This window comes from Mobula hypostoma, chromosome 2 (assembly GCF_963921235.1).
Source record: "Mobula hypostoma chromosome 2, sMobHyp1.1, whole genome shotgun sequence".
Lineage (NCBI taxonomy): Eukaryota > Metazoa > Chordata > Chondrichthyes > Myliobatiformes > Myliobatidae > Mobula > Mobula hypostoma.
Genome location: NC_086098.1, coordinates 196,034,074 through 196,059,557, shown reverse-complemented (window position 1 = coordinate 196,059,557; position 25,484 = coordinate 196,034,074). Strand labels below are relative to the sequence as shown.

At 41.7% G+C, this 25,484-nt stretch overlaps 1 protein-coding gene across 1 annotated transcript in view; it reads right to left on the bottom strand.

Annotated features, from left to right (window-relative positions):
- The window catches only part of LOC134342778 (tyrosine-protein kinase SRK2-like), a 38,085-nt gene extending 12,601 nt beyond the window's left edge, over positions 1 to 25,484 (bottom strand). Inside the window, exons 1-6 of the mRNA XM_063041343.1 lie at positions 25,168 to 25,484; positions 23,815 to 23,933; positions 20,990 to 21,153; positions 17,986 to 18,154; positions 13,940 to 14,098; positions 9,280 to 9,461 (exon numbers count right to left, since the gene is read on the bottom strand). Of these exons, the coding sequence (XP_062897413.1) occupies positions 9,280 to 9,461; positions 13,940 to 14,098; positions 17,986 to 18,154; positions 20,990 to 21,153; positions 23,815 to 23,933; positions 25,168 to 25,484 (1,110 nt within the window). The remainder of the gene's footprint in view (positions 1 to 9,279; positions 9,462 to 13,939; positions 14,099 to 17,985; positions 18,155 to 20,989; positions 21,154 to 23,814; positions 23,934 to 25,167) is intronic.

The window sequence follows — 25,484 nt, the reverse complement described above, 5'->3', positions numbered from 1 at the left end:
AAGCACCTTATTTACTCCCTGCTTCCTATACGTGTCATACAACTCCCTCTTCTTCTTCATCAGAGTTGCAGTATCCCTTGAGAACCAAGGTTCCTTATTCCTATTCACTTTGCCTTTAATCCTGACAGGAACATACAAATTCTGCACTCTCAAAATTTCTCCTTTGAAGGCTTCCCACCTACCGATCACATCCTTGCCAGAGAACAACCTATCCCAATCCATGCTTTTTAGATCCTTTCTCATTTCTTCAAATTTGACCTTCTTCCAGTTAAGAACCTCAACCCTAGGACCAGATCTATCCTTGTCCATGATCAAGTTGAAACTAATGGTGTTATGATCATTGGAACCAAAGTGCTCCCCTACACAGACTTCTGTCACTTGTCCTAACTCGTTTCCTAACAGGAGATCCAATATTGCATCCCCTCTAGTTGGTCCCTCTATATATTGATTTAGAAAACTTTCCTGAACACATTTTACAAACTCTAAACCATCTAGACCCCTAACAGTATGGGAGTCCCAATCAATATATGGAAAATTAAAATCCCCTACCACCACAACTTTATGTTTCCTGCAGTTGCCTGCTATCACTCTGCAGATTTGCTCTTCCAATTCTCGTTGACTATTGGGTGGTCTGTAATACAATCCCACTAATGTGGCCATACCTTTCCTGTTTCTCAGCTCCACCCATAAGGACTCAGGAGACAAGCCCTCTAACCTGTCCTGCCTGAGCACTGCTGTAATATTTTCCCTAACAAGCAATGCTACTCCCCGACCTTTCATTCCTCTGCCTCGATCACATCTGAAACATCGGAACCCTGGAATATTAAGCTGTCAGTCTTGCCCCTCCTGTAGCCAAGTTTCACTAATTGCTATAACGTCAGAATTCCACGTGTCAATCCACGCCCTCAACTCATCCGCCTTCCCCACAATACTCCTAGCATTGAAATATATACACCTCAGAAGATTTTTACCACCACTCACAACCTTTCTATTAGCGGATTTGCCTGAACTTTTAACATAATTTATTTTCACCCCAGCCACACTGCCAGCTCTGGCACTCTGGTTTCCATCCCCCTGCAAATCTAGTTTAAAGCCTCCCCAATAGCACTAACAAACCTCCCTGAAAGGATATTGGTCCCCCTGTAGTTCAAGTGTAACCTGTCTCTCTTGTACAGGTCTCACCTGCCCCAGAAGAGGTCCCAATTATCCTGAAATCTGAAACCCTGCCCCCTACACCAGTTCCTCAGCCACTTGTTCATCCTCCAGAGCATCCTATTCCTACCCTCACTGGCACGTAGCACAGGTAGCAATCCTGAGATTACCACCCTCGAGGTCCTGCTTTTCAACTTCCTACCAAGCTCTCTATACTCACTCTCCAGGACCTCCTCACTCTTCCTTGCTATGTCATTGGTACCGATGTGCACCACGACATCTGGCTGATCACCCTCCCACTTCAGAATGTCATGCAATCAATCAGAGACATCCTTGACCCTGGCATCTGGGAGGCAACAAACCATCCTGGATTCTCTGTCACGACCACAGAACCTCCTATCTGCACCTCTAACTATCGAGTCCCCTATCACTACCGCTCTCCTCATTTTCCCTCCTCACTTCTGCACTGCAAGGCAGACTCAGTGCCAGAGATCTGGCTACGGCAGCTTGTCCCAGGTAAGTCATCCCCCCCAACGGTATCCAATGCGGTATACTTGTTGTTGAGGGGAATGGCCACAGGGGAACCCTGCTCTGCCTGCCCTTTCCCCTGACCCGCATGATTAGCATTTATCTATCTACCTATCTATCTTTTTCCACAGATGCTGCCTCCAGCATTTTATGTGTGTTGCTTTGGATTTCCAGCATCTGCATACTTCCTCATACCTATCTATCTATCTATTTTTCGTACCTTATACAAATTTTTATGCCACAAATCAACAAATTTCATGACATATGTTTGTGACATTAAACCTGGTTCTGATTCTGAAAATATTTGAGCAAAACCAGAGAAGAACAAACCAGAATAGATCTAAACGAAAAGAGTATCAATTAAGACAGAGGCTGGGAATTGTATTTTCTGTGAACTTCTTGCATGGCTGTACGTCGCAATAATTATCAGGCACCTGGAATCAATAAGGTTAAATAAAGAGCTTACACTCAAAGACAAATGCACAAGAACCTACAAAAGCAATGAGGTGACTTGAAAGCAAATAGAAAATGTTAGGTATTCAAAATAACTGTGACACTTCAAAAAGGGTTGATGGCTATAATTTATAAACGTATATTGAATTTACGAATGATATCTAACAATAAAATTAAATGTGCTTGTGAATTGGAAGTTCATTTTCAGATAATCAATGGAGTAAAATTCTTCATTTGGTTAATAACTCATCTATTTGTGCCCGTCATTCCTTATTACAGTTCAAGGTAATGCATTGGGCCCATATGTCAAAGGATAAACTAGCACGTTGTAGTTGTGCTGATATGCAACGAGTGAAAGCAACACACTGAGTCAAGCAGGGTCTGATTGAACTGTTTACTGTTTAAATCCGCGCGCGCTTAAGTGCCCGCTCCCAGCATCCTCCGGTCTTTGCGGGGCGGAAGTGACATCGACTTCCGGGCTGAGGTCTGCCCCGCACTCAGAGCCCTCTCGGTTTCCGCTGGCTGCAGACTCGCCTGCGATTGCTGGAGCCGGTTCGCTTGCCGCGTGGGCGAGCCGCCACATGACCGCCCCCCCCAGCCCCAGAACCGGCGTTAGGAGGTGCAGCCTGCACACTGTCAGTTCTTTTAGGTAGCCGGCCTCATCGTCGTGGGGGTGGCACCGCAACCGGGCTTTCAAGGTCTAGATGCGCCAGTTTGAGATGGTCAATGGTAAAAGTCTCTTCATGAACGCCAATGTTGAGAACGCAGGTCGTCCCATTATCGTGCACCACCTTGTAGGGTCCTTCGTATGGTCACTGCAGGGGTGGTCTGTGCGTGTCTCAGCGAACAAAAACATACTTGCTCTGTTGTAAGTCCTTGGGTACGAAAGAGGGTGTTGTTCTGTGATGGGATGTCGGGACTGGGGAAAGTGTTCCAAGCTGCTCCCGGAGTTTAGTTAGGACTGCCATAGGTGTGTCCTTCTGGCCACGAGGTGCTGGCACAAACTCACTGGGAACTGTGAGCAGGGCACCATAAACAAGTTCGGCCGAGGATGCATCCAGGTCCTCCTTGGGTGCCGTGCGGATGCCAAGCAGCACCCAGGGGAGTTCGTCAACCCAGTCTGGCCCTTGGAGGCGTGCCATCAGGGCAGACTTCAAGTGCCTGTGGAAACGTTCCACCAGGCCATTGGACTGCGGGTGGTAAGCAGTCATTCGGTGGAGCTGGGTTCCGAGGCGTTGTGCCAGTGCAGACCACCAGGCCGATGTGAACTGCGCACCCCTGTCTGAAATGACGTGGGCTGGGAGTCCCAGGTGGCAATCAGGGCTCTGGCGCATGTCTCCGTGGCCGTGTCAGCGAGTGAGATAGCTTCCAGCCACCTCGTGAACCTGTCCACCATGGTGAACAGGTATCTCGCTCCTCTCGAAACCGGCAGTGGGCCGACGATGTCCACGTGGAGATGTTCGAACCGCCTATGTGTCGACTGGAAGGGTTGCAGTGGGGCCCTCATGTGCCTCTGGATTTTGGAGGTTTGACAGTGCGTGCATGTCCTGGCCCAGTGCCCGACCTGCTTGTGTAGGCCGTGCCACACAAACCTGTCTGCGATCAGCTGGACAGTCGCCCGGATGGAAGGGTGGGCTAAACCGTGCAAAGCGTCAAAAACGCGGCGCCTCCAAGCGGTCCGGACAATGGGCTAAGGTTGCCTGGTGGATACATCGCAAAGGAGCTCATTACCTTCGGGCCCAATGGGTATGTCTTCGAGGCGGAGTCCTGAGACTGCAGTTCAGTACGCCGGCATCTCTCCATCCAGCCGTTGTGCCTCAGCTAACACCGCATAATCCACTCCCGGAGACAGAGAGTGCACTGATTGGACGGAGGTGTGTGACAGCGCGTCGGCTACCACGTTGTTCTTCCCGGAGATGTGCTTAATCGTGGTGGTAAACTCCGAGATGTACGACAGGTGGCGTTGATGGCGGCCCGACCATGGGTCCGACACTTTGGCAAATGCGAAAGTGAGGGGCTTGTGGTCTGTGAAGACCGTGAACCCCCTCCCTTCCAGGAAGTTCCTGAAGTGCTGGATGGCAAGGTACAGGGCCAGCAGCTCCCTGTCGAAAGCACTGGACTTAAGTTCCGGGGGTCGTAGGTGCCAGCTGAAAAAAGCGAGCAGCTTCGATGAGCTGCTCGAGCACCCCGCCAACTGCTATGTCAGAGGCATCCACAGTGAGGGCAGTGGGGATGTCGACCCGGGGGTGGACCAGGAGCATGGCGTTAGCTAGTATGTTCTTGGCTTGTTCAGAAGCCGCCATCACCTCCTCTGTCCAGGTGACCTCTTTGATCTTGCCGGACATCAAGCCGAAAAGGGGCCGCATGATCCAGGCCGCTGACGGCAGGAAATGGTGTAAAAGTTAACCATCCCAACAAATTCCTGCAGGCCTTTAACAGTGCTGGGTCTGGCGAATTGGCGGATGGCTTCAACTTTTGCCGGCAGGGGAACAGCTCCATGGCGGTTGATCCGGTGTCCTGAGCTCGATGGCGGGTAGGCCGAACTGGCACTTGGCGGGGTTGATAGCCAGGCCGTAGTCGCTTAGGTAGCAGCAGAACAGGCGTAAATGTGCTAGATGTTCCTGGCGGGAGCAGCTGGCAATAAGTATGAAGTCCAGGTAGATGAACAGAAAGTCCAGATCTCGCACTACTGCGTCTAACAGGCGCTGGAAAGTCTGCGCCGTGTTTTTGAGCCCGGGCGGCATGCTGAGGAACTCGAACAGGCCAAAGGGGGTAATGAGGGCCATCTTGGGTACATCGTCTGGGTGGACTGGGATCTGATGATACCCTTGGACCAGGTTAATCTTTGAAGAGATGTGCGTCCTGTGCAGGTTGGCCGTAAAGTCCTGGATGTGTGGTACCGGATAGCGATCGGACGTGGTGGCGTCGTTCAGCCTCCTATAGTTGCCGCACGGTCTCCACCCTCCTGCGGACTTGGGCACCATATGGAGTGGGGAGGCCCACGGGCTGTCAGAACGCCACACAATCCCCAGCTCCTCCATCTTCTTGAATTCCTCTTTCGCGAGACAGAGCTTGTTGGGCGGTAGCCTGCGGGGCCGGGGTATGAAGCGGAGGTCCCTGTGTGGGGATGTGGTGCATCACGCCGTGCCTGGGGTCTGCTGAGGAAAACTGCGGCATAATGATAGATGGGAACTCCGATAACACTCTGGCGAACTCATTGTTGGAATAAGTGACGTAGTCCAGGTGCAGGGGCGGTAACCTGGCCTCACCGAGGGAGAAAGTCTGGAACGTCTTCACATCGACCAATCATCGTCCCTTCAAATCACGAACAGGCAGTGGGCGCGGAGGAAGTCCGCACCTAGCAATGGCTGTTATACTGCGGCCAGCGTAAATGTCCACGTAATGCGGCTGGAACCGAACTGCAAGGGGATGGTTCTTGTGCTGTAGGTGTGGATGGTGCTGCTGTTGGCTGCCGTAAGTTCCGGTCCTGTTCTTCTAGTTTGGGTATCGTGGCTATAGGGGGGTAGGACACTGATTTCCGCCCCCGTGTCCACCAGGAATCTGCACCCCGAGTGCTTGTCCCAAACGTAGAGGAACCTACCATGGTGACCAGCCACCGTAGCCATCAGCGACAGCTGGTCCTGGCGTTTCCCTGGAACAAGCATGGCGGTCGGCAGCAGCGGGCCCCGGAACCCCACCTTTGATGATAAAAACACCAAGACTCAGAAGTGGTGCCGTCCCTTGGTGTGGGTGTTACTTGCTCCGCTGCTGGGGTGCGGGAGGGCTGGACTTGCGGCTGTGCCACATCACTAATTTCAAAGGTGGTTCTGCCATTTTGTTTGGTGCATCAAAGCACGTCCGTGCGGGCAACCACCCTGCGCGGGTCTCTGAAGTCTTCATCTGCTAGCAGGAGGCGGATGTCTTCTGGCATTTGCCCCAAGAAGATCTGTTCAAAAAGCAGGCAAGGCTTATGGCTGTCTGCCAGTGCTCACATGTCGCTCATCAGGGCTGATGGCGCGCGGTCGCCCAGGCCGTCCATATGCAGTAACTGCGCAGCCCGTTTGTGGCGGGAGAGGCCAAATGTGTGGATTAACAGGGCCTTGAGTGCCTTGTACCTGTCTGTTGCCAGGGGCTGATGCAGAAAGTCGATAACGCGGCCCGCTGTCTCCTGGTCGAGGATGCCCACCACGTAGTAATACCTGGTGGCGTCTGAGACAATTTGCCTGATCTGGAACTGGGCCTCCGCTTGCTCAAACTAGACCAGAGGTTGGGTGGTCTAGAAGTTTGGCAGTTTAAGGGAAACTGCATTCTGCAGAGCCGAGTCGTTCAACGTTGTGTCCAAATGCTGTTGGACCGTCGGGGTCACCGATGTAGTCACACTGATACGCTACAAGTGAAAACAACACACTGACTCGAGCAGGGTCGGGTTGAACTGTTTACTGTTTGAATCGGCGCGTCCTTAAGTAACCCACTCCCAGCAACCCCCGCTCTTTGCGGGGCGGAAGTGATGTCGGCTTCCAGGCCGAGGTCTGCCCCGCACTCAGAGCCCTCTCGGTTGCTGCTGGCTGCAGACTCGCCCGCGACTGATGGAGCCGGTTCGCTTGCCGCCTGGACGAGCCGCCACAACGTATTTTTTCCAACATCAATTCTATTTGTGACAGATGTAATAGTGAGGTGGCCACTTTAACTCATATGTTTTGGTCTTGTATAAAGCTGAACAATTTTTGGAGAGATGTTTTAAAACATTATCAAAAGTCTTGGATCTGGACCTACAACCTAATTTTCTTATGGCAATATTTGGGATTACCCCATCGAAACCAGGAAATATTCCTGTTTCTGCTCAATGTATGATAGCCTTTTCAACTTTATTGGCTAAGAGAGCCATTTTACTGAAGTGGAAGGATTCTAATCCACCTACGCTCTTTTATTGGCTCTCCTCCATCATGTCCTGTTTAAATTTAGAGAAAATAAGAAGTCGGACATTAGATACATCCTTTAAATTTGAGCAAATCTGGCAACCTTTTATTCAATATTTTCATTTAATTTGATTTATTACTCTTTTTTTCAAAGTTCTAGATTTGATCAGAAAGCCTTTCTTTTTTTTTGGTCGTATCCTCAGAATAGACCGCCCAGTCCCTTTTTTCCTTTTTTAATATATAGTGTAATGGTTTTTTTTTCTTCATTTAAAATTCAAAGTTTTTTCTTTCCTCTTCATGAACTGGTAAGAGGAGAATTGCTGTTTTCTTTTTTATTATATATTATATACTAGCTTAACACTATGTATGATTTTGATAATGTCTATTTCAATCTCTGTTTGTATTGTTATTGATATATATATTTGAGATAATTCTCCTCTTGTTTGTATTTATGTTCCTTTTAAATCAATAAAAAGATTAATAAAAAATAAAAAAAATAACTGTGACGAATAAGTACTACAATAAATCTTCAGTGTGATTGATCAGGATTTACATTGTACTATAATTCAAGACGAGGTCTTGGAGACCAAGTCCAAGTGGAGAAAATGATACAGGGTGATTAAGATGTAGGGAACTACATAGGCTTACAACAAATGGTTTCAGACTCTTCCTAATGCAATAGAGTAGGCCATGGGAAAAAAGACAAGAACAATACAGACATCATAACTTTAACAAAAATGATGTTTTCAGGTCCTAATTCACCACTTGTGTCATAAAAAGGCAGGTATGGGTTTTGTTGCCTCCCATTTCCCAGAATGATCTTCTTTGATGAAGATAAGTCTGTGATGGGTGTTCTTTTGGCGATCAATGGTGTAACAAAACATAGCCGCTTTCAAAAGCTATAAATGAAGATTGTCTCAAAGTCATAGACAGATTTTGTGAGTGAGTGTATCCTTATATTCATTGTGAAAGAAAATTGATGCAGTACACTCAGGATATAAATAGAAACACAGAAACATCGAAAACATGCAGCACAATACAGGCTCTTCTGCCCACAATGCTTTGCCAAACATGTACTTACTTTAGAAATTACTTGGGGTTATCCATAGCCCTCTATTTTTTAAGCTCCATTTACCTATCCAGGAGTCCCTTAAAAGACCTTACATATCTGCCTCCATCACCGTTGCTGGCAGCCCATTCCATGCACTCACCACCCTTTGTGTTAAAAACTTACCCCTGACATCTCCTCTGTACTTACTACCGAGCACCTTAAAACTGTATCCTCTCAATGAATGACAGGCTACCTAATGCTGATCAAAAATATTATCATCATAAGTCATTAAAGATATGTTCATAATAAAGAAGTTGTTGGAACAAATAGATAGATCAACAAGATTGATTAATGAACTAGAAAACAAATCATTTTAATGAGATGAAGGCGGGTAGGAAACTATCAGAGCCCAGAAAGAACAACAGTGACATAAAAAAATAGGAGATTTTGAGCCTGCTTTGACATTCAAACTGCTGTAGGCTGATCTTCTACCCTATCATGATTCCCTTGTCCAATCTGCATATCACCTGGGCCTTCAAACTGCAAAAAACACTTTGAATCTCACTCTTGAGTGATGGAGTCACAGTCCTTTTGATAAAGATTGATCTCTCTGGAGAGTTCAGAAAAAAAGTTCAATTTTGAACATCAGCTATTCAGAGTTGGAAAGTTGGTCTTTCGAAACTACGTAAAATATTTAAAGAAAATGAAAAGCTAATCCATAATAACAATAAAATTAAACATAAAGGACAAAAATTCAAACTGGTTGAGGGCAATTTTAGCACTGACACCAGGAATTATTTCTTCAGACTAACAATAACATACACGCAGAATGAACCAGGTTAAGATCACTAGAAGCAGAAATTGTGGGTTTTAAGTTATTTTGGGATAGATGAATGGTTTTCCTCATCTATAACTAACTTGTGATGGAGTGATAATTTCTAAAAGTTGTATGAATTCATTCTAGCAAAATGGCTAATATTCCCGGTGTAATCTGTAATTGTAACATCTATCAGCAATGACCTTTGAGTTTGTATTCATAATTTTAGTTAAGTATAATTGCATTTTGAGTCATTTCTAATGTCACCACCTGTTCACTGTATTCCATCCAGGGGTGATCGATAAATCTAATGTCCTCTTTCTCACATTAAAATCTATGATATGAAAGAAAAGCAACATTACCTTCATAAATCTGGCTAATCCAAAATCAGCAATCTTGCAAATGTGATTATCTCCAACCAGAATGTTTCTTGCAGCCAAATCACGATGAATAAAATTTTGTGATTCAAGGTATAACATCCCCTCTGCTACTTGCATTATCATGTCAAGTAAATGTTCCAAGTTTAAATAGGATCCTTTTTTGCCTGAGAGAACATAAAAATTGAGTTTTGCCATAAGCACTTAGACTTTTTCTTAAAGTCATACAGATCAAAGTCCATAATACATTTATTATCAAAGTAAACACTGTATATGTTAACATATACTACCTTTAAATCCATTTTCTTACAGGCATTTACAGGAAAAACAGAAATATAATAGAATTTATGAAAAAAAGCTATGCGTCAAAGACTGACAAATAACCAATGTGCAAAAGAAGGCAAATAATGCAAATAAATAAAACTGAGAATATGAACTGTAAAGAGTCTTTAAGAGTGAGTCTGTAGGATGTAAAATCAGGCCCTTTGCTTTGAAACAGGCACTTTGGATCCCACGTCCATGTTGAAGTAACCATATATTCCAATCTCATTGTTAGCACATGATATCTGACCTTCTCTGCTATCTCAAGTGCTTGTTCAGACACTTCTTCAATGTTGTGAGAGGACTTGTTTCCAACACCCACGGGCAATGTGGTTCAGTTTCCAAACACTCCCTAGCTGAAAAATTTCTTCCTCAGATTCTCTTTCAACCTCCCAGCTGAAACCTATATTCTCTGGCTTGAGATACCTCTGCTGTGGGGAAAAGATATTCACCACCTGTTTTACATTGGAGAAACCAAATGCAAATTAGGTGACACACATCAAAGTTGCTAATGAACGCAGCAGGCCAGGCAGCATCTCTAGGAAGAGGTACAGTCGATGTTTCGGGCCGAGACCCTTCGAGGGTCACCAGCAACTTTGATGTGTGTTGCTTGAATTTCCAGCGTCTGCAGAATTCCTCGTGCAAATTAGGTGGCTGCTTTGCAAAACACCTGAACTCAGTGAAATGTGACAACCCTAAACTCCATGTTGTCTGGCAGTTTAATCTTCCATCCACTCCTACTCTGACCTATCAGTCTTTATCCTCTTTCGTTGTTACGGTGAGGCACCTCATCTTCTGTTTGGATATGTTATTTCCTTCTGGACTTAATACTGAATTCTACAACTTTGCATAACTTGATTTTGATTTGCAATAGCAATCCACCTGTTGGCTCAGCTCTTTTGTTGCTTCTTTCCCTCTTTTGTTCCATTCTTTCTGTCTCCCAGACTGACCTGCCAGTCATAGAACATAGAACATAGAACATAGAATTGTACTGCACATTATAGACCCTCCAGCCCAAAATGTTGTACCGACCCTCAAACCCTGCCTCCCACATAACCCCGCACCTTAAATTCCTCCATATACCTGTCTAGTAGTCTCTTAAACTTCACTAGTGTATCTGCCTCCACCACTGACTCAGAGAGTGCATTCCACGCACCAACCACTCTCTGAGTAAAAAACCTTCCTCTAATATCCCCCTTGAACTTCCCACCCCTTACCTTAAAGCCATGTCCTCTCGTATTGAGCAGTGGTGCCCTGGGGAAGAGGCGCTGGCTATCCACTCCATCTATTCCTCTTAATATCTTGTCATGTCTTCCTTCTCTGCTTTTCACAACTTTTACATTCTTTGGTCTCGTTTTTTTTGTCAATGTTCTCATACTCTAATTGTTCCCATTCAGTCACTCACTCAACATCCTTGTTTACAGATCATCTTCATGGTCATCTGGTTTTACCCATCAGAGACACCAAAGCGGAGTACTGACATTTGTCACTTGTGCTGAGAGTACAACACGGTTAAGAATGAAGTCAAAACTGTTGGTTTTTGAAGCATGGTACAAAGTACAGCTGCTAGGTCCTTCTGTCCAATGTGAGACACCAGCATAATTAGTTTGAAACATGTGGCAAAATGTTAGCTCATTGGAGACTTTGGTTGCACACATGCTCTGCTGTGGAGGAGTCAGATTTGGCTGGCGACATTAAAGTTCAAATGGAAGTATATAATGAAATGCTTAGTGCTTTGGGAAATCGACCAAAAAACAAAGTCAAGAATATGCAAGAGTTTGACAGCAACTTATCCTAGGGCTTTTCCTGAAGGCTGGAGAATATCCTTTCCAGAATGGCTTAGCATCCAACTTCATTTGCAAGCTTTGCAGTCAAAATCTTCTGACCTGCTTCACAGTTCCCATTACAATAAATGTATCTTCCTGCCAACCTCGGTGTGTTGCAGGCGAAGTTCAGATCACGTTCGGGCAAGGCCAGCTTGCAGCTGTGACTGGTCAGAGGACTACCATCATAGAATGGTATATATTGTGCCAAGGGGCCTGTGGTGTCATGCGACAGTCGATGAATCCTGCATTCTAACAGGTTACTAGTCCTGTTTTCGACCCATCCTATGTGATAGCAGAACATTTTTAGAGGTTGGCTTTATCTGTCACATGTACATTGAACCATACAGTGAAATGCATAATTTGTGTCAAGTCAGATTAGTGAGGGGTCACCAAGTGTCACCAAGCTTCTGGCACTGAGATAGAAGGCCGACATCTCACTAACCCGACCTCTATGTCTTTAGAATGTGGGAGGAAACCAGAGCAGTTGGGGGAAACCCATGCGGTGATGGGGAGAACTTACATACTCCTTCGATAATAGCAGGAATCCAACCCCGATCTTACAGCTGGCACTGTGGAATATTGCACTAATCACTACATTACCACGCCATTCTGTTTTTTTGGAAATCTACCTCCAAAGGGTGCAGACCACTAAGGTTGCTGTCTGCTCCTCTACTTCCACCCAGGTCACGACACTACAGTTCATAGCCGGGCTTTAAGGGCCCACTTGCTCAAAGTTGCCTTTCATTCATTGTATCCCCTGCTAAATGTTAGCAATCTTCCAACGGATGGGCTACAACTGCAGGGTCATATTGAGTAGAGGATTTGTGTGGTCATAATGTCTATGTGTGCGCTGTGATGGTTAATGAAAGATAAGATGTAAGTCTGCATGTGAACTGATATCTCACTGGGATGAATTCTTCATGGACAGTCTCACAAGAAAGGCACTCTCTAAATCATTCCCCTCCTTTGCTCTTTCTTCTCTTCATGCTGCAGCTCCCCAGATATTTATGAAGATGGTTCTTTTACGATGATGGGTCCACCACAGGTCTTGATACCTTCACAGCCAAATTTTCCAGGTGGCTTCTTGAGACAGCATGGTTTGCGCAGTATGCATGGTACACACACACTTGAGGGTTGAGTACCAAAGTCATTGATCATGTCAGTTGCCTAGAGTCTGTGTGGAGCTATGATAGCTTAAATGTAGATGTCAAGGTGGACTGCCTCAGCATAAAGGTAACGTGGCTGCTCCCCTGATACCACCCATTCACCTTCAGGATTCACTGCCTGTGGTTCAACACCACAGAAGGAAAATCCGTTTCAGGTTATCCAGCATTTGTAAAACAGTGACTGCATTTAGACTACTGTGTTCAGTTCTAGTTCCCTCATTAGAGGAAGGATACAGAAGCTTTAGAGAGGGTTCATAGGAGATTTACCTGGAATAGAGGACATGTTTTATGAAGAAAGGTTGAGCAAGCTAGGGTTTTTCTCTTTGGAGCAATGAAGGATGAGAGGCGCTTGATAGAAATCCATATCATTACAAGAGGCATAGACAGAGCCGACAGCCCACACAAAATGCTGGAGGAACTCTGCAAGTCAGGCAGCATCTCTGGAGGGGAATAAACTGTTGACGTTTGGGTCTCAGCCCAAAACAACGACTGTTTATTCCTCTCCATCATTTTGTGTGTGTTGCTCAAAATTTCCAGCATTGTGTTTAAGAGTGGACAGCCAGTACCCTTTTCCCAGGATGGCATTGGCCAAACCTGAGGACATGCATTTAAGGTGAGTGGAGGAAAGTTTAGCGGAGAAGACAGAGGAAGGTACTTTACACAAAGGATGGCGGGTACTTGGAACACTCTGCTGGGGGTAGTGGTAGAGTCTAATACAATAGGGACAGTTAGAAGACTCTTTGATCGACATTATGGATGAAGAAAAATGAGGGTTGTGGGCTGTGTAGGATGGAAAGGTTATTTAGGTCAATAGTTTGTTTTGCTTTACTATTTTTCCCAGTCATGTGCATTACAACCATTAGTGACACACCCATTTCTGGGTGTAAATGGCTTGGTGGAAGTGTGGAAATCAGTAGAAGCCCTTTCATATTTTCTATCAGTCCTCTGTTGACACTTTCAGCTTAAAAAAACACAGCAATGACAGAATTATTTCATCTTCCAGAAGAAATTAATCAACAAATGGCTTGTATATTTTTGATAGCTCCTCTAAATGGCTAAACCGGAGATCCATCCTGTGCGAGAGTAAATGCTCTGCGTTGTATCATTAAGACGAAGTGCTGTTTAGGTTATTGAATTTCAAAGTGGCAGTGCTGGTATTAAGTGAGCAGTGACCTGCTCTGCACCTTCTCTGCGGATGCTCACTGCGAACATATTCCTACATACTGCAGGGCACATCTGAAGGAAAAAAGCCACTCATCCATCCAGCAATAACAATGGAAAGAAGCCAAAACACATTATAGGCAAACATTTTAAAGAAGATGTCAACTCAACTTCGTAAATAATTTAGCAGACTGCCATATTTCATTAGTTCAGTCACAATGTAGAAAGGATCAGCTGTCGTGCATACTGCATACAGGGATAATAGATGTGGATGGTGCAACCTCTTCATAATCTGTGTTTCCGTATGGAAATCTTTTGCATTCATTAAACCTAGGGTAGAAAATATGCTATATTATAATAAATGAAAATCAAAAGCCTATGAGTCTGAAAATAATAATTAAAAAAGCAAAAAATAAAGGAAACAGGAGATCAGGCAGCATCCATGGAAAGTCAATGCTTCAGGTTAAAGACTTCATCAGAAAATTATATAAACTGATCTTTTGATACAACAGTCTTCAACTTGCAATAGTAACTCTGTTTCTCTGTCCAGAGATGCTGCCTGAGCTCTGAGTGACACTAGCATTTTTTTTTTTGGTTTTTATGTACGTATTGTAACTAATAACAAGTAATGGCAGGTGCGACTCAGTCATCAAATACTGAATAGCAATGGTGAAAGAAGCTTTCCAAAAAATGAAAACCATATTAGCAGACAGAAAGATGAGCATGTACACTAAAAACAGAATACTGCAGTGCTACATTTATTCTATCCTGACTTATGGAAGTGAATGCTGGACCATTTCTCTGGCAATGGAAAAGAGACTAGAAGCAGCTGTATTATGGTTCTACAGGAGAATGTTAAAAATATCATGGACCACACACACATTAAATGAAGAAGTTCTCAGAAGAGCCCAAGCAGTTTGATCACTCATACTGACAATGAGAGAAAGACAACTCAGATTCCTAGGACACATCATACGGAAAGATGAACTAGAAAAACTCATACTCTCTAGAAAGATTAAGGGGAGCAAACCTAGAGGAAGACCTTGGCTTATGTACATCAAAAGCATAGACAGGTGGCTACACATCGAGGAAGTGGAAGTCATCCAAAAAACGAAGGGTAGATCTATATGGAAAACCATGGTCACCAAAGTCCACATCGGACATGGTAGCTAGACAGACAGACATTGTAATGGGTTTGCGTGACCATGTACAATGTTATTTACAGTACTATGCTTCAAGAGGAAGGAAATGGGATTAACCTGAATTGTACTTTTGGCTGGCATGAACATAGTTGATTTTTTTCTATCTATTTCTCTTAACATTTTCATAAAACCTATTTGAAGGTATAATATCTTCAGAATCATAAGATGTTTTCTAAATTGATTAAAATAGATCTCATAATAGTCTTAACCTAGTTTCTAAATATTTCTGAAGGTATCTGGATCAAAACTCCTGCAAAATCTTTTGTTTTCTTACAAATAATACAAATGGTCTCTTTACAACAAATTATTGGTAAATATTTTGTACTTCATTGAAAATAAGTTGAGAGGGTTGGGATACAGGATACAATATCAATTTGCTGTTCTAGGGACAGCATAATTGCTTCTTTGTACAATATATTTTCACATGTTTTGGCATTCTGGATTCAGGATGCAATAGCAAACCTAACTGTTATTAAAAATACTTCACAAATCTGTGCATATTTCACATATAATGCACATAATGCATAATTGTGATCATAGTTTTATTATTAATCTTTCTTAATGTCCGTTCTCCAATTTCTCATTTTTGCCATTTAATGATATTTTATAAATTCTGGGTAATTGATGTCCTGTCTGTCTTCTCTTTAATTTCCTTCTTATCTGATGGATCACAACCTGGATATCACTGGCATTGCTAATGAATGGATAAATGGAAAGGGCACATGCTGTATGTTGCTGAAGAGCTTTAATAAATCCTGCTATTCAAAGTTGGTAAGCAGTGAACTATATAGGAAGTCTAGACTTTGATGACTGTGTTAACCTTAGATGATGAACAAAATATCAATGCACAAGAAAAGTTCAACTTGCATTGAATTCCTTTTTCATATATTTCCATAAAATAGAGATTGAGGCCACTCAGCCCTTCTTGTCTATGCCAGCTCGTAATCAATCAACCCCTTTGCCCCATTTACTTCCTTTCAAACTATTCTTATCAATATCTCTTGATTTTCATTCTAGCCACCTCAGTTAGGTGTGGTTTACAGTAGCCAATTAATTTAACCAGTAGGAATTTGGGATGTGGGATGAATATGGAACATGTGATTACAAGGAGAACATGCAAACTCCACCCAGAAAGCACTGTAGGACAGAATGGAACCACAATTGCTGTTGTGATATATTGAACAGTTATGGACTCTATCAAGTAATTAAATCTATTTAAATGATTTTCAAAATACGAACAACTGATTTTCAGTCAATATTTATTGCATTATTAAGGAGGAACCTCCAAGAGGACCTCAACTTTGTCATAGGGTTTTGAGGCTTGCATGCCTCAATGACTGGGAAGCTATATTTACTGGAGTCAGGGCTTCATGCTTTGGCTCTTGGTATGGTTACCCATGCCAAACAGGTCAAAGGGTAGAGGCCAAGATTAAGAGTGATCCACCAGTCCACCAGGTTTGGGAGTTCAGCTCAGAGCTAACAATCCTGACTAGTCAAACAAAATTGTTAGGAAAACAGCAATGAAGAAGAATCCTATATATGTGTGCGATGGTATGGACAGACAGAGATGGAGGCCCCTCATTGTTGCCCTAAATGGCAGCAGTGTAACAGGAAGTAAGTAATTTATTAATGAGGAAAGGTTGGTTCATGAAATCATAGAATGATTTCCTTTTAAATCTTAAGTTATGAACTCAATATTTTCTATGTACCGTAACATAGGCTGGAATAAGTTGCACCTACAGATGTTGTATGGTTCAAAGAAGCCAAAATAGGGCCCCAGTACACCTCAAGAAGTAAATACTGAACATCTGATTTTTTTTTTATTGCAAGCCTTGCTGATTTACATTTCATTGACTTTGCAACATATCAGCGTGGGGAATCGAAGAGTTTTTAAAGCATGTTACAGTAGGTGTTGCACTGACATGACAAAGTTATTGTAAGAGTACAGCATAGAATTATTATTTGCATATAATTTTATGGAAATTATGTGGAATATTCCATTATGAGAATAATAGGTAGGTAGTTCCTTGATCAACATTATTGCAGCTGCATTTTATTCTAAATCATTTAATTAAAATCATTTAAAATTCCCCAGCTGCTGAGGTGACATTTGAAATTATTCCTCAGTAAAATATCACATCCCATTATTAAAATAATCATGATGATATCAATCCTTTAGATAGCTATGTAGCTTCTATTGTGCTCCTTGATTTCAGTACTAACTTATATCAGTTTGTTCACAATCTTCAGATAAGTTTTGCCCTCTTCTATTTACATCTAATAGCACTCGAACAATTTTTCAACTTCATGATGAAGTTCAATATTTATGCTTAGATTTAAGTATCACTCTAAAATATATTTTGTGGATCCTTCATGAATGAGCCAAATAAAAGATGTTATTTTAAAATGTTTCAAATTAATGTTAAATTTTGCAAGGGCATATATAGTCAAGAAATGTAATGTTTTGCACTTACAAAAAATATCATGTTCATTTCTATCAACATTAGGTAAGGCATTGAATAAGCCCATGATTCATTACCCTCTCAGTAAAATGAACAGGTATTTAATTGATTTTTTTCTTGAATTTAAATAAAGTATTTCTAACAGAATGGTTTCTTTCCAACATTAAAGAGGATGAGAAATTTTAAATTGAAGAGGCATTTTAAAAAATCACATAAACAACTCAACAGATAGCAATTCAATTATTCATGTCTATCATTCTAGAAGGTAAAAATCTGGATAATCTGTACAATTATTATGAAATATACCCCCGTTCATAAGCTAGTTGAGACCAAGTATCCCTTAGTAAGTGGAATACAGGTACAAGCAGATCTTGATTAAGTGACTAGATCTATACAATTCTGATATGGTAAGCATCTGTAAATTAATGTATTAGCAGAAAGAGGCAATGGTAGAGAAGTTTGAAGAGCTGTACTATCATGGTTCAGAGACTACCTGTGTTCCACTTTAATGTAGTTTCGGTGCCCTTACGACTTATCTCCAATCTATCCTTACCAACTTCTACTGTCTTGATGGCGACTTGAACAGTATCATTCCAATATCCAGCATATACTTCTCCAAAATGTCCCGAACCCAGCTTTTCTGTTAAAGTGAATTCTGACCTGGGCCTCTCCCAGTTATCCACAGTCCAATGGGACAAATCTCTTATATTTGGTTGATGTTGCTTTAAAATACAAAATATGTAGAAGACTGAAATGAAAATTACTTAAAAAAGATAGAAAGCTTCAAGTATCATGTTTAATTTCATACCAATTACTAGACACCTTTATGAACTAATTCAAGTCATTTCTACTCATCCTCTTCCTAAACTTTGTACACACATACTGAGTTCCACTGTGCAACTTTTTTTTTACTGCAAACCTTATTCAGTTGTTGGAAAATATTCATAACCATTTAATTTAAATGGGATTAGTGTTCTCTACATTGGCATTCTGCAGAATGTCAAACACTGCTACTGTTCAGAATTTCAAACACTGAACACTGTTCAGACACTGCTATATAAATGACATAAATATGAAGAGAAAGCAGCATCCGTTTGAATTTAGGCTGTATGCTTATCTTTGATCATTCATTTGCAATTGGTTTAAATGGCAAATATAGATTGGTTGACTGTGACCCAATGTCAAAAGCACAAAATAAAAGCCAGCAGTTCAGTTCAGAAGAGAAATTCAGTGGAACCCCAAATGGTTGGTCATGAAATCATTGGTTCAAAGTTCAAAAATTTCAAAGTAAGTTTATTGTCAAAGTACATATGTCACTATATATAACCCTGAGATTCATTCTCTTGCAAGTATTTACAAATAAACACCATAGAATCAATGAAAAACCACAGACTCGATGGACAAACAACCAATATGCAAAAGACAACAAACTGTGCAAATACAAGAAAAAAAACAATATTGAGAACATGAGATGAAGAGTCCTTGAACATGGGTTCATAGGTTGTGGGAACTGTTCATTGTTGGGATGAGTGAAGTTATCCCCTCTAGGTCAAGAGCTAAATGGTTGATTGTTCCTGAACTAGTGATATGCATTCTGTGGCTCTTCTACCTCCTTCCTGATGGCCGCAGTGAGAAGAGAGATTGGCCTGATGTTGGGGGTACTAGATGAAGGATGCTACCTTCCTGCAACAATGCTCCCTGTAGATGTACTCATGATGTAGTGGGTGTTACTCATGATGGACTGGGTTGTATTCAATACTCTTAGTAGGCTTTTCCATTCAAGGGCATTGGTGTTTTCATACCAGGGCATGATGCAACCAGTCAGTATACTCTCCACTGCACACCTATGGAAGTTTGTCAAAGTTTTAGATGACATGCCGAATCTTTGCAAACTTATCTGAAAGTAGAGGCGCAGCATGCTTTCTTTGTATGTTGGGCCCAGGAAAGATCCTCTGAAATGATAACAGCAAGGAAGTTAAAATTGTTGACAGTCTTCACCTCTCATCCCTGATGAGGACTGGCTTATGGACCTTTAGTTTCCTCCTCCTGTAGCCTTTAATCAGCTCCTTGGTCTTGCTGACATTGAGTGAGAAATTGTTGTGGCACAACTCAACCAAATTTTCACTCTCCCTCCTATATGCTGATTTGTCACCGCTTTTGAATCGGCCAACAAGTGGTATCAGCAAAATATGGTATCAGAGCTGTGGTTGGTCTCACAGTCATAAGTGTAAAGTGGGTAGAGCAGGGTGTCTAAGCACACAGCCTGTGGTGTACCTGTGCAGATGGAGATTGTGGAGGAGATGTTGTTGCCAATACAAACTCACTGAGGTCTGCAAGTGAGGAAATCGAGTATCCAATTGCCTAGGCCTTGGAGCCTATTGATTAATTTTGAAGGGATGATAGTATTGAATGTTAATAAAGAACATCCTGATGAATGCGGCTTCACTGTCCAGATGTTCCAGGGTTGAGTGTAGAGCCAGTGAAATGGCATCTACTGTTGACCTGTTGTGATGGTAGGCAAACTAGAGCTGACCAAATTCTCTCCTCAGGCAGGAGTTGATATGTTTCATCACCAACCTCTCAAAGCACTTCATCACTGTGAGTGTAAGTGCTACGGTTACTGTTTGCTTTATAGGTAAACAACCTTGAGGTGGACAGTGGGGGTACAATATTAAAATTATGGAATATTACAGCACATGAGAAAATAGCAAATAGTCAGACATCTGATGAAATGGCTAGAATCATGGCTGATGCAGTATATGTAGATAAGTTCTAAGTGACAAGCTTAGAAAGGAACAGTGCAGAGAGAGAAAGGAGAATCTAAAATCGGAATTGTCGACAAAAAATTCTCGAAAGTGTCAAGGCAAGCTAATGCGTAAGTTAAAGTATATGAGGTCCCAAGCTTGGTTAATAGGTAATTGGATATAAAAAAGAAAAGTTTAGTTCATTTTGTTGTTGTGCAAGAAATATTTCCCTTGCATTCCAATGTAAAATTCCTACCACAAGTAAATAACGCAGCCCATCTTATGTTGTGGATTGTTGTATTTTGCTATGTGTAGAATGCCTGCTGTGTTTGCTTAAGTGCTTTGTTTGCTCGGGCTGCGTTAATAATGCAGAAGGAATATGGAAGTGAAATTAAGTTGGTTTCATAGGCTAGCATGCTGGGGAAAATTATGTGTATTGATGGTTTGATACTGAGTATATCAGATCCTAAGTCACCTCAGGCTTCACTGAATCATTTTCTGATGCTTCATGCCAGCAATATCCAATAATACGGTTCATCCACATTATTGGATATTGCTGGCGTGAAGCATCAGAATACTGACTGATAAAGGATAATACTATCAGACAGTATGAATCAATGATCTCAAGAAATGACTGGTTTACTTGTGTCCCCGGCACAGTAATATTATCACTGTGTTGTTAAATATGAAGTATCTATAGTCTCAATGTCTCGAACACTGAATTACTGTCAGACTGGGACTTCTTATTCCAAACATGCTTTAGCTTTGTAGACAGTTTAATAATCTTGAAATAATTTACTTAATGTAACTTACTTTCTGACAAGGTCTAGTTAACTGGAGACCTGGCCGAAGATTATTTAATTTGTAGTATTCCACCAGTTCTTTCAGACTGGAAAATTGATTGGCTACATTCAGGTAAAACTGCCCAGATTTGCTTTGGAAGATGTGATAGTGTCTTACAATGGTTCCATCTAGTACTGAAGAGAAAAAGAGAAATGTAATTACTGTACAAGGCAGAGATTTTAGATCTATCTGTATCATTTATTTTCCCTGAACTCACTGGGAATTTTAAAAAGGTTAAGATGCAATAAATGAAAGCTTTCATTCAACATTGTCTAATTTGAACAGCTGCAGTCTTGCTGGATTCAAATTCTAAAAGGCCCCCTTCTTGTCTGTATTTATTGAAGGGAACAAAATTCAATAATGAAAGAAGTTTTAAAACATGATCAGAAATAACTTGAACAATAAAACATCATAATAAATTGAAATCTCTCAAAGCATTTTGAATGGGCTTAAAATGTTGATGTGTAGTGCAATCTTCATACGAGTTTCTCATTTTAAGATTTGTTAAAAAATCAATATCTGCTACATGCTGCAGTGTTCATTAAGTCTTCAAAATTGCTTTCTGGTCATTCAAGCACAGGGCTGTCCAGACATCACAGAGGCATTCAATGGTGTACAGTACTCACTGGACATCGTTTCACACTGCTGGTGCTGGACTGTGTCACAGAATCCAGCTCAAACCATGTCATCAAGTTTGCAGATGACACAATAGTGGTTGGTCTTATCTAGATATGTGGACCTGAACAATGAATTTCAGTCTGGGCATATCCTCAGCCAATGATCAAAGTCATGGATACATCCATACACAACCACTTATACACACACAAGAGTAAACTGGACATGATTGTAGACTATTTGGCCAATATCATTTGGCTCTTGATTTGACCTTTTTATGCAGAAATTGACTACCATGTTTCCTTGGTTACGACTGTGAAAATATATCAAATGTACTTCACTGGAAGTGTTTTGTGATCTCTTGAAGCTGTGAAAAATACAATTCAACTGCAAGTCTTTCTTTATTCCCCAGATGAGGTATAAGAACATTAATAGTTTTGTTCCCTGACTACTCTATGGACATTGATGCTATATGGAGTTCTCCAATTTTTTTTTCAACCTAAGGGTTTTTAGAGGATATAACAGGAATTTAACCTACAACCTGAACTTCAGTAGTGTAGCCTTCAGTTACATAAATCATCCTAAAAAATTAACAAGAATCCTGACATTGTAAATCATGCCGTCCAAAATAACATCCAGTCCATCCATTTCAAATCAAACTCACTCTGAATTCAACCAAGTCATGATGAAAGCATTTCAATTGAGTTTGTTAAAGAGCAGTTTTTTTCCACTCCTGAGTGGTATCACCTCCTGTTCAAGTTGCAAAGAAGGGAATCTTGCATTGGGATGCCTGTCTGATGTATTGCTGAAAGTTTGCAAATGCAAAATATGTAGCAACCTTCAAAATTCAATACTTTCCAAAATGGCTTATTGCTGATGAAGCATTTGGAAATATATCAGACAAGTTCTCTGAAATAGGAAACTTTAAAAATTGGTGTTTATTGCATAATTAATATGGATGAGGAATGTTGAGATACAGTAATTCACCTTTGAAAAACTTCATGGGTCTTATATGTCCAGTTGAGAAGGTAAATGGAGATTTGGTATAAAATGTCATCTGTAAGGTCACAGTACTGCAATCCTTCCTCAGAGCCATGCTAGAGGGCTAGCCTTGTGCTCAAGTGTCTGATATGAACAATGCGGCCATTTTCACCGAGCCCTGGGTGCTGCCTTCCATCCCACACCTCACTGCAAGACATTCTGGAATATTTTGCATTTGCTAGCTGGTCAGCAGTACATCAAACAGGCATCCTAATGTCGCCCATCAGGTTCAGCACAGGAAAGAGACCTGAACCCTCTCTGTCAGGTAGATATGTGGTAAGGGTGAGAGGAAATGTGGAGGTTCGGGGTTCTGGAGAACCAAAGTCAAAGTCAAGTGTTTTATTATATGTTATATTGTAAAATGCAATTTTAAAAAATGTACTTACAGTGGCATCACAAAGAAAGAGCTTCAGATACATAACATTCACAAGAAAACATGGATTTGACATAAATTATTCAAGAAAGAATGCAAATAAAACAAAAAAAAAATCGTCTGCAGTGCAAAGTTGTCATAGTGTTGCTATACAGAAGTGTGGTCAACCCAGACAGATTACGATAGGGTTGTTTGAACATCTACCTTCATAATTCAGATTAGTATGCTGTATAGAATATAGAGTCATGCTCAAACTTTAACACGTGCTCCATCAGAACTATATGTATCAAGATCTTAAATGAACCGATCATAATATTCTGGCTTTAAGATCTGCTCACCAAAGAAACCTTTTGATAACCCGTAAATATGAAATAAAAGCACAAAGTCTCCAGATACCTGGAGCCAGATCGAGTTTTGGTATCAAAATGTAGTGCTGCCTTATATGTTTAAACTCTCCATCAGCATATGGAACCGACCCTTTAAAGATTTTCTTCTACTGCTACTGCTAAGAAGCGAAACCGTAGAAAAACCGTTAACTGTGGTATGCTCCAGTGCAAGAAAACCAGTTGTAACCACAAACCAACTCTGTTGTAAATATAGGAATGTACTTATGAAACTCAAGTTATTATTGTATGATTTTCAGTACAGTATGCAATGGATAAAACACGTGGTAAAGTACACAATTCTTTGCAGTATCCAAAAAAACCATGAGATGGTGTTAAATGCTAAATTGTGGGAAATGCAATTACTTTTGTAAAATACTTACCTGAGAGTGCATATGCACTTTCTTGACTGTCGCTTTCACGGATGAGGAAGGACCCAGTTATAGGCTGCGTGGAAAGGATACCTTTTGCGTTAGATCGGCTCAGTTTCGCAGCAAACCAGCTACAAAAAGTAAATAGAGGTGGTGTACACAGACGGAAGATCATATCGATTGTGCACTTAAGTAATGTACGGTTTTCTTTGCCAAGGTTTCTCTTCAGAAGTGTGCAGGTATAATATAGAAACATAGAAAACAGGTGCAGGAGTAGGCCATTCGGCCTATCGAGTCTGCACCGCCATTCAGTATGATCATGGCTGATCATCCAACTGAGAACCCTGTACCAGCCTTCCCTCCATACCCCCGATCCCTTTAGCCACAAGGGCCATATCTAACGCCCACTTAAATATAGCCAATGAACTGGCTAATATTACTCCATTGAGATTTACTCGCGACAATGGCCGTTTCTCAAACTCCCGTAAGTCAAATATTAATTTATTTTCAACGTTTTGGTACTTCTCTCAGACTGTTAGAAAAATGGTTATGTTACAAGTTATCTTAGTGTAAAATAAAGAGGAGACACAAGGGACTACAGACACTAGAAACTTGGAGCATCAGACAACATATTGGAAGAACTCAGGCTCGAAGGGCCGAATGGCCTACTCCTGCACCTATTTTCTATGTTTCTAACTCGGCGGTCAGGTAGCGTCTAAGGAGGGAAGTGGCCAGTCGGCATTTAGGGTTGAGATCCTTCATCAAGACCTTTCTTCAATATAAAATAAAACACTGTTAATCCTTAAAGCACAAACATGCAAGGGTAAAATCCAACATAAACTACTGCAATGTTCTACTCTTTACAAAATTAGCAAGCCAATACTAAGCAACAATTCTAGACTCGGCTGCTGGTCTGATGTGGGTTAGGAACGAGGTAGGAAGAGGTAGATCAGAGAGATGTTAACTCAACTGTTCACTTTATTTAACCTTATACATACCTATCATCTTTTCTTGGTCATTTTACCGTTATCTTACACAAAACCACTCCTTTGCCAAAACAGTGGTCCAAACAGTAACTAGTGAATACTTAACAGTATTTCTTCGCTAACGTCACCTAGTATATTTTTTAAGGTGCTGAGACAATGAGAAGCGTGTTAAAGGTCTGTCACCCACATCGATATTGGAAAAGTAGAATCGATTAAAATGAGAACCTTAAATAATTCACATCTCTGGGAAACAAAGACAGAAATTGCACGAAGAGTAGGTGATGATCGGAAAGTGCAACAAACGCAAAGGTCTAACTTCAAGATCCACTTGTTGTGGTACTGTATTTGGACATGGCTAGATAAATGTCATTTCACTTACGGTTCTGCGATTATACTTTCCTTCCTGGCAATGTAATTAGCGGGAATATATCCCGTGCACTTATCGCCATTTTCACAATTCCGTTTTCTGGCAAGCAACCAAGGTCTGTCGGAGTAATTGTCATAGTTAATGATTTCGAATTCCTCCCCAGTTTTGAAAGAGAGTTCATCGCTCGTTCTAGCCCAGAAATCATACAGCGCTGTGAAGACAGGATAACGACTATCTCCGACATGAGAAATTATAGATACTTTGTCATCTGAGTTCCTCCTCGGAGTCGAATTTAAACAGGGGCAAATCCTTCTTAAGCTTTTGGCCAT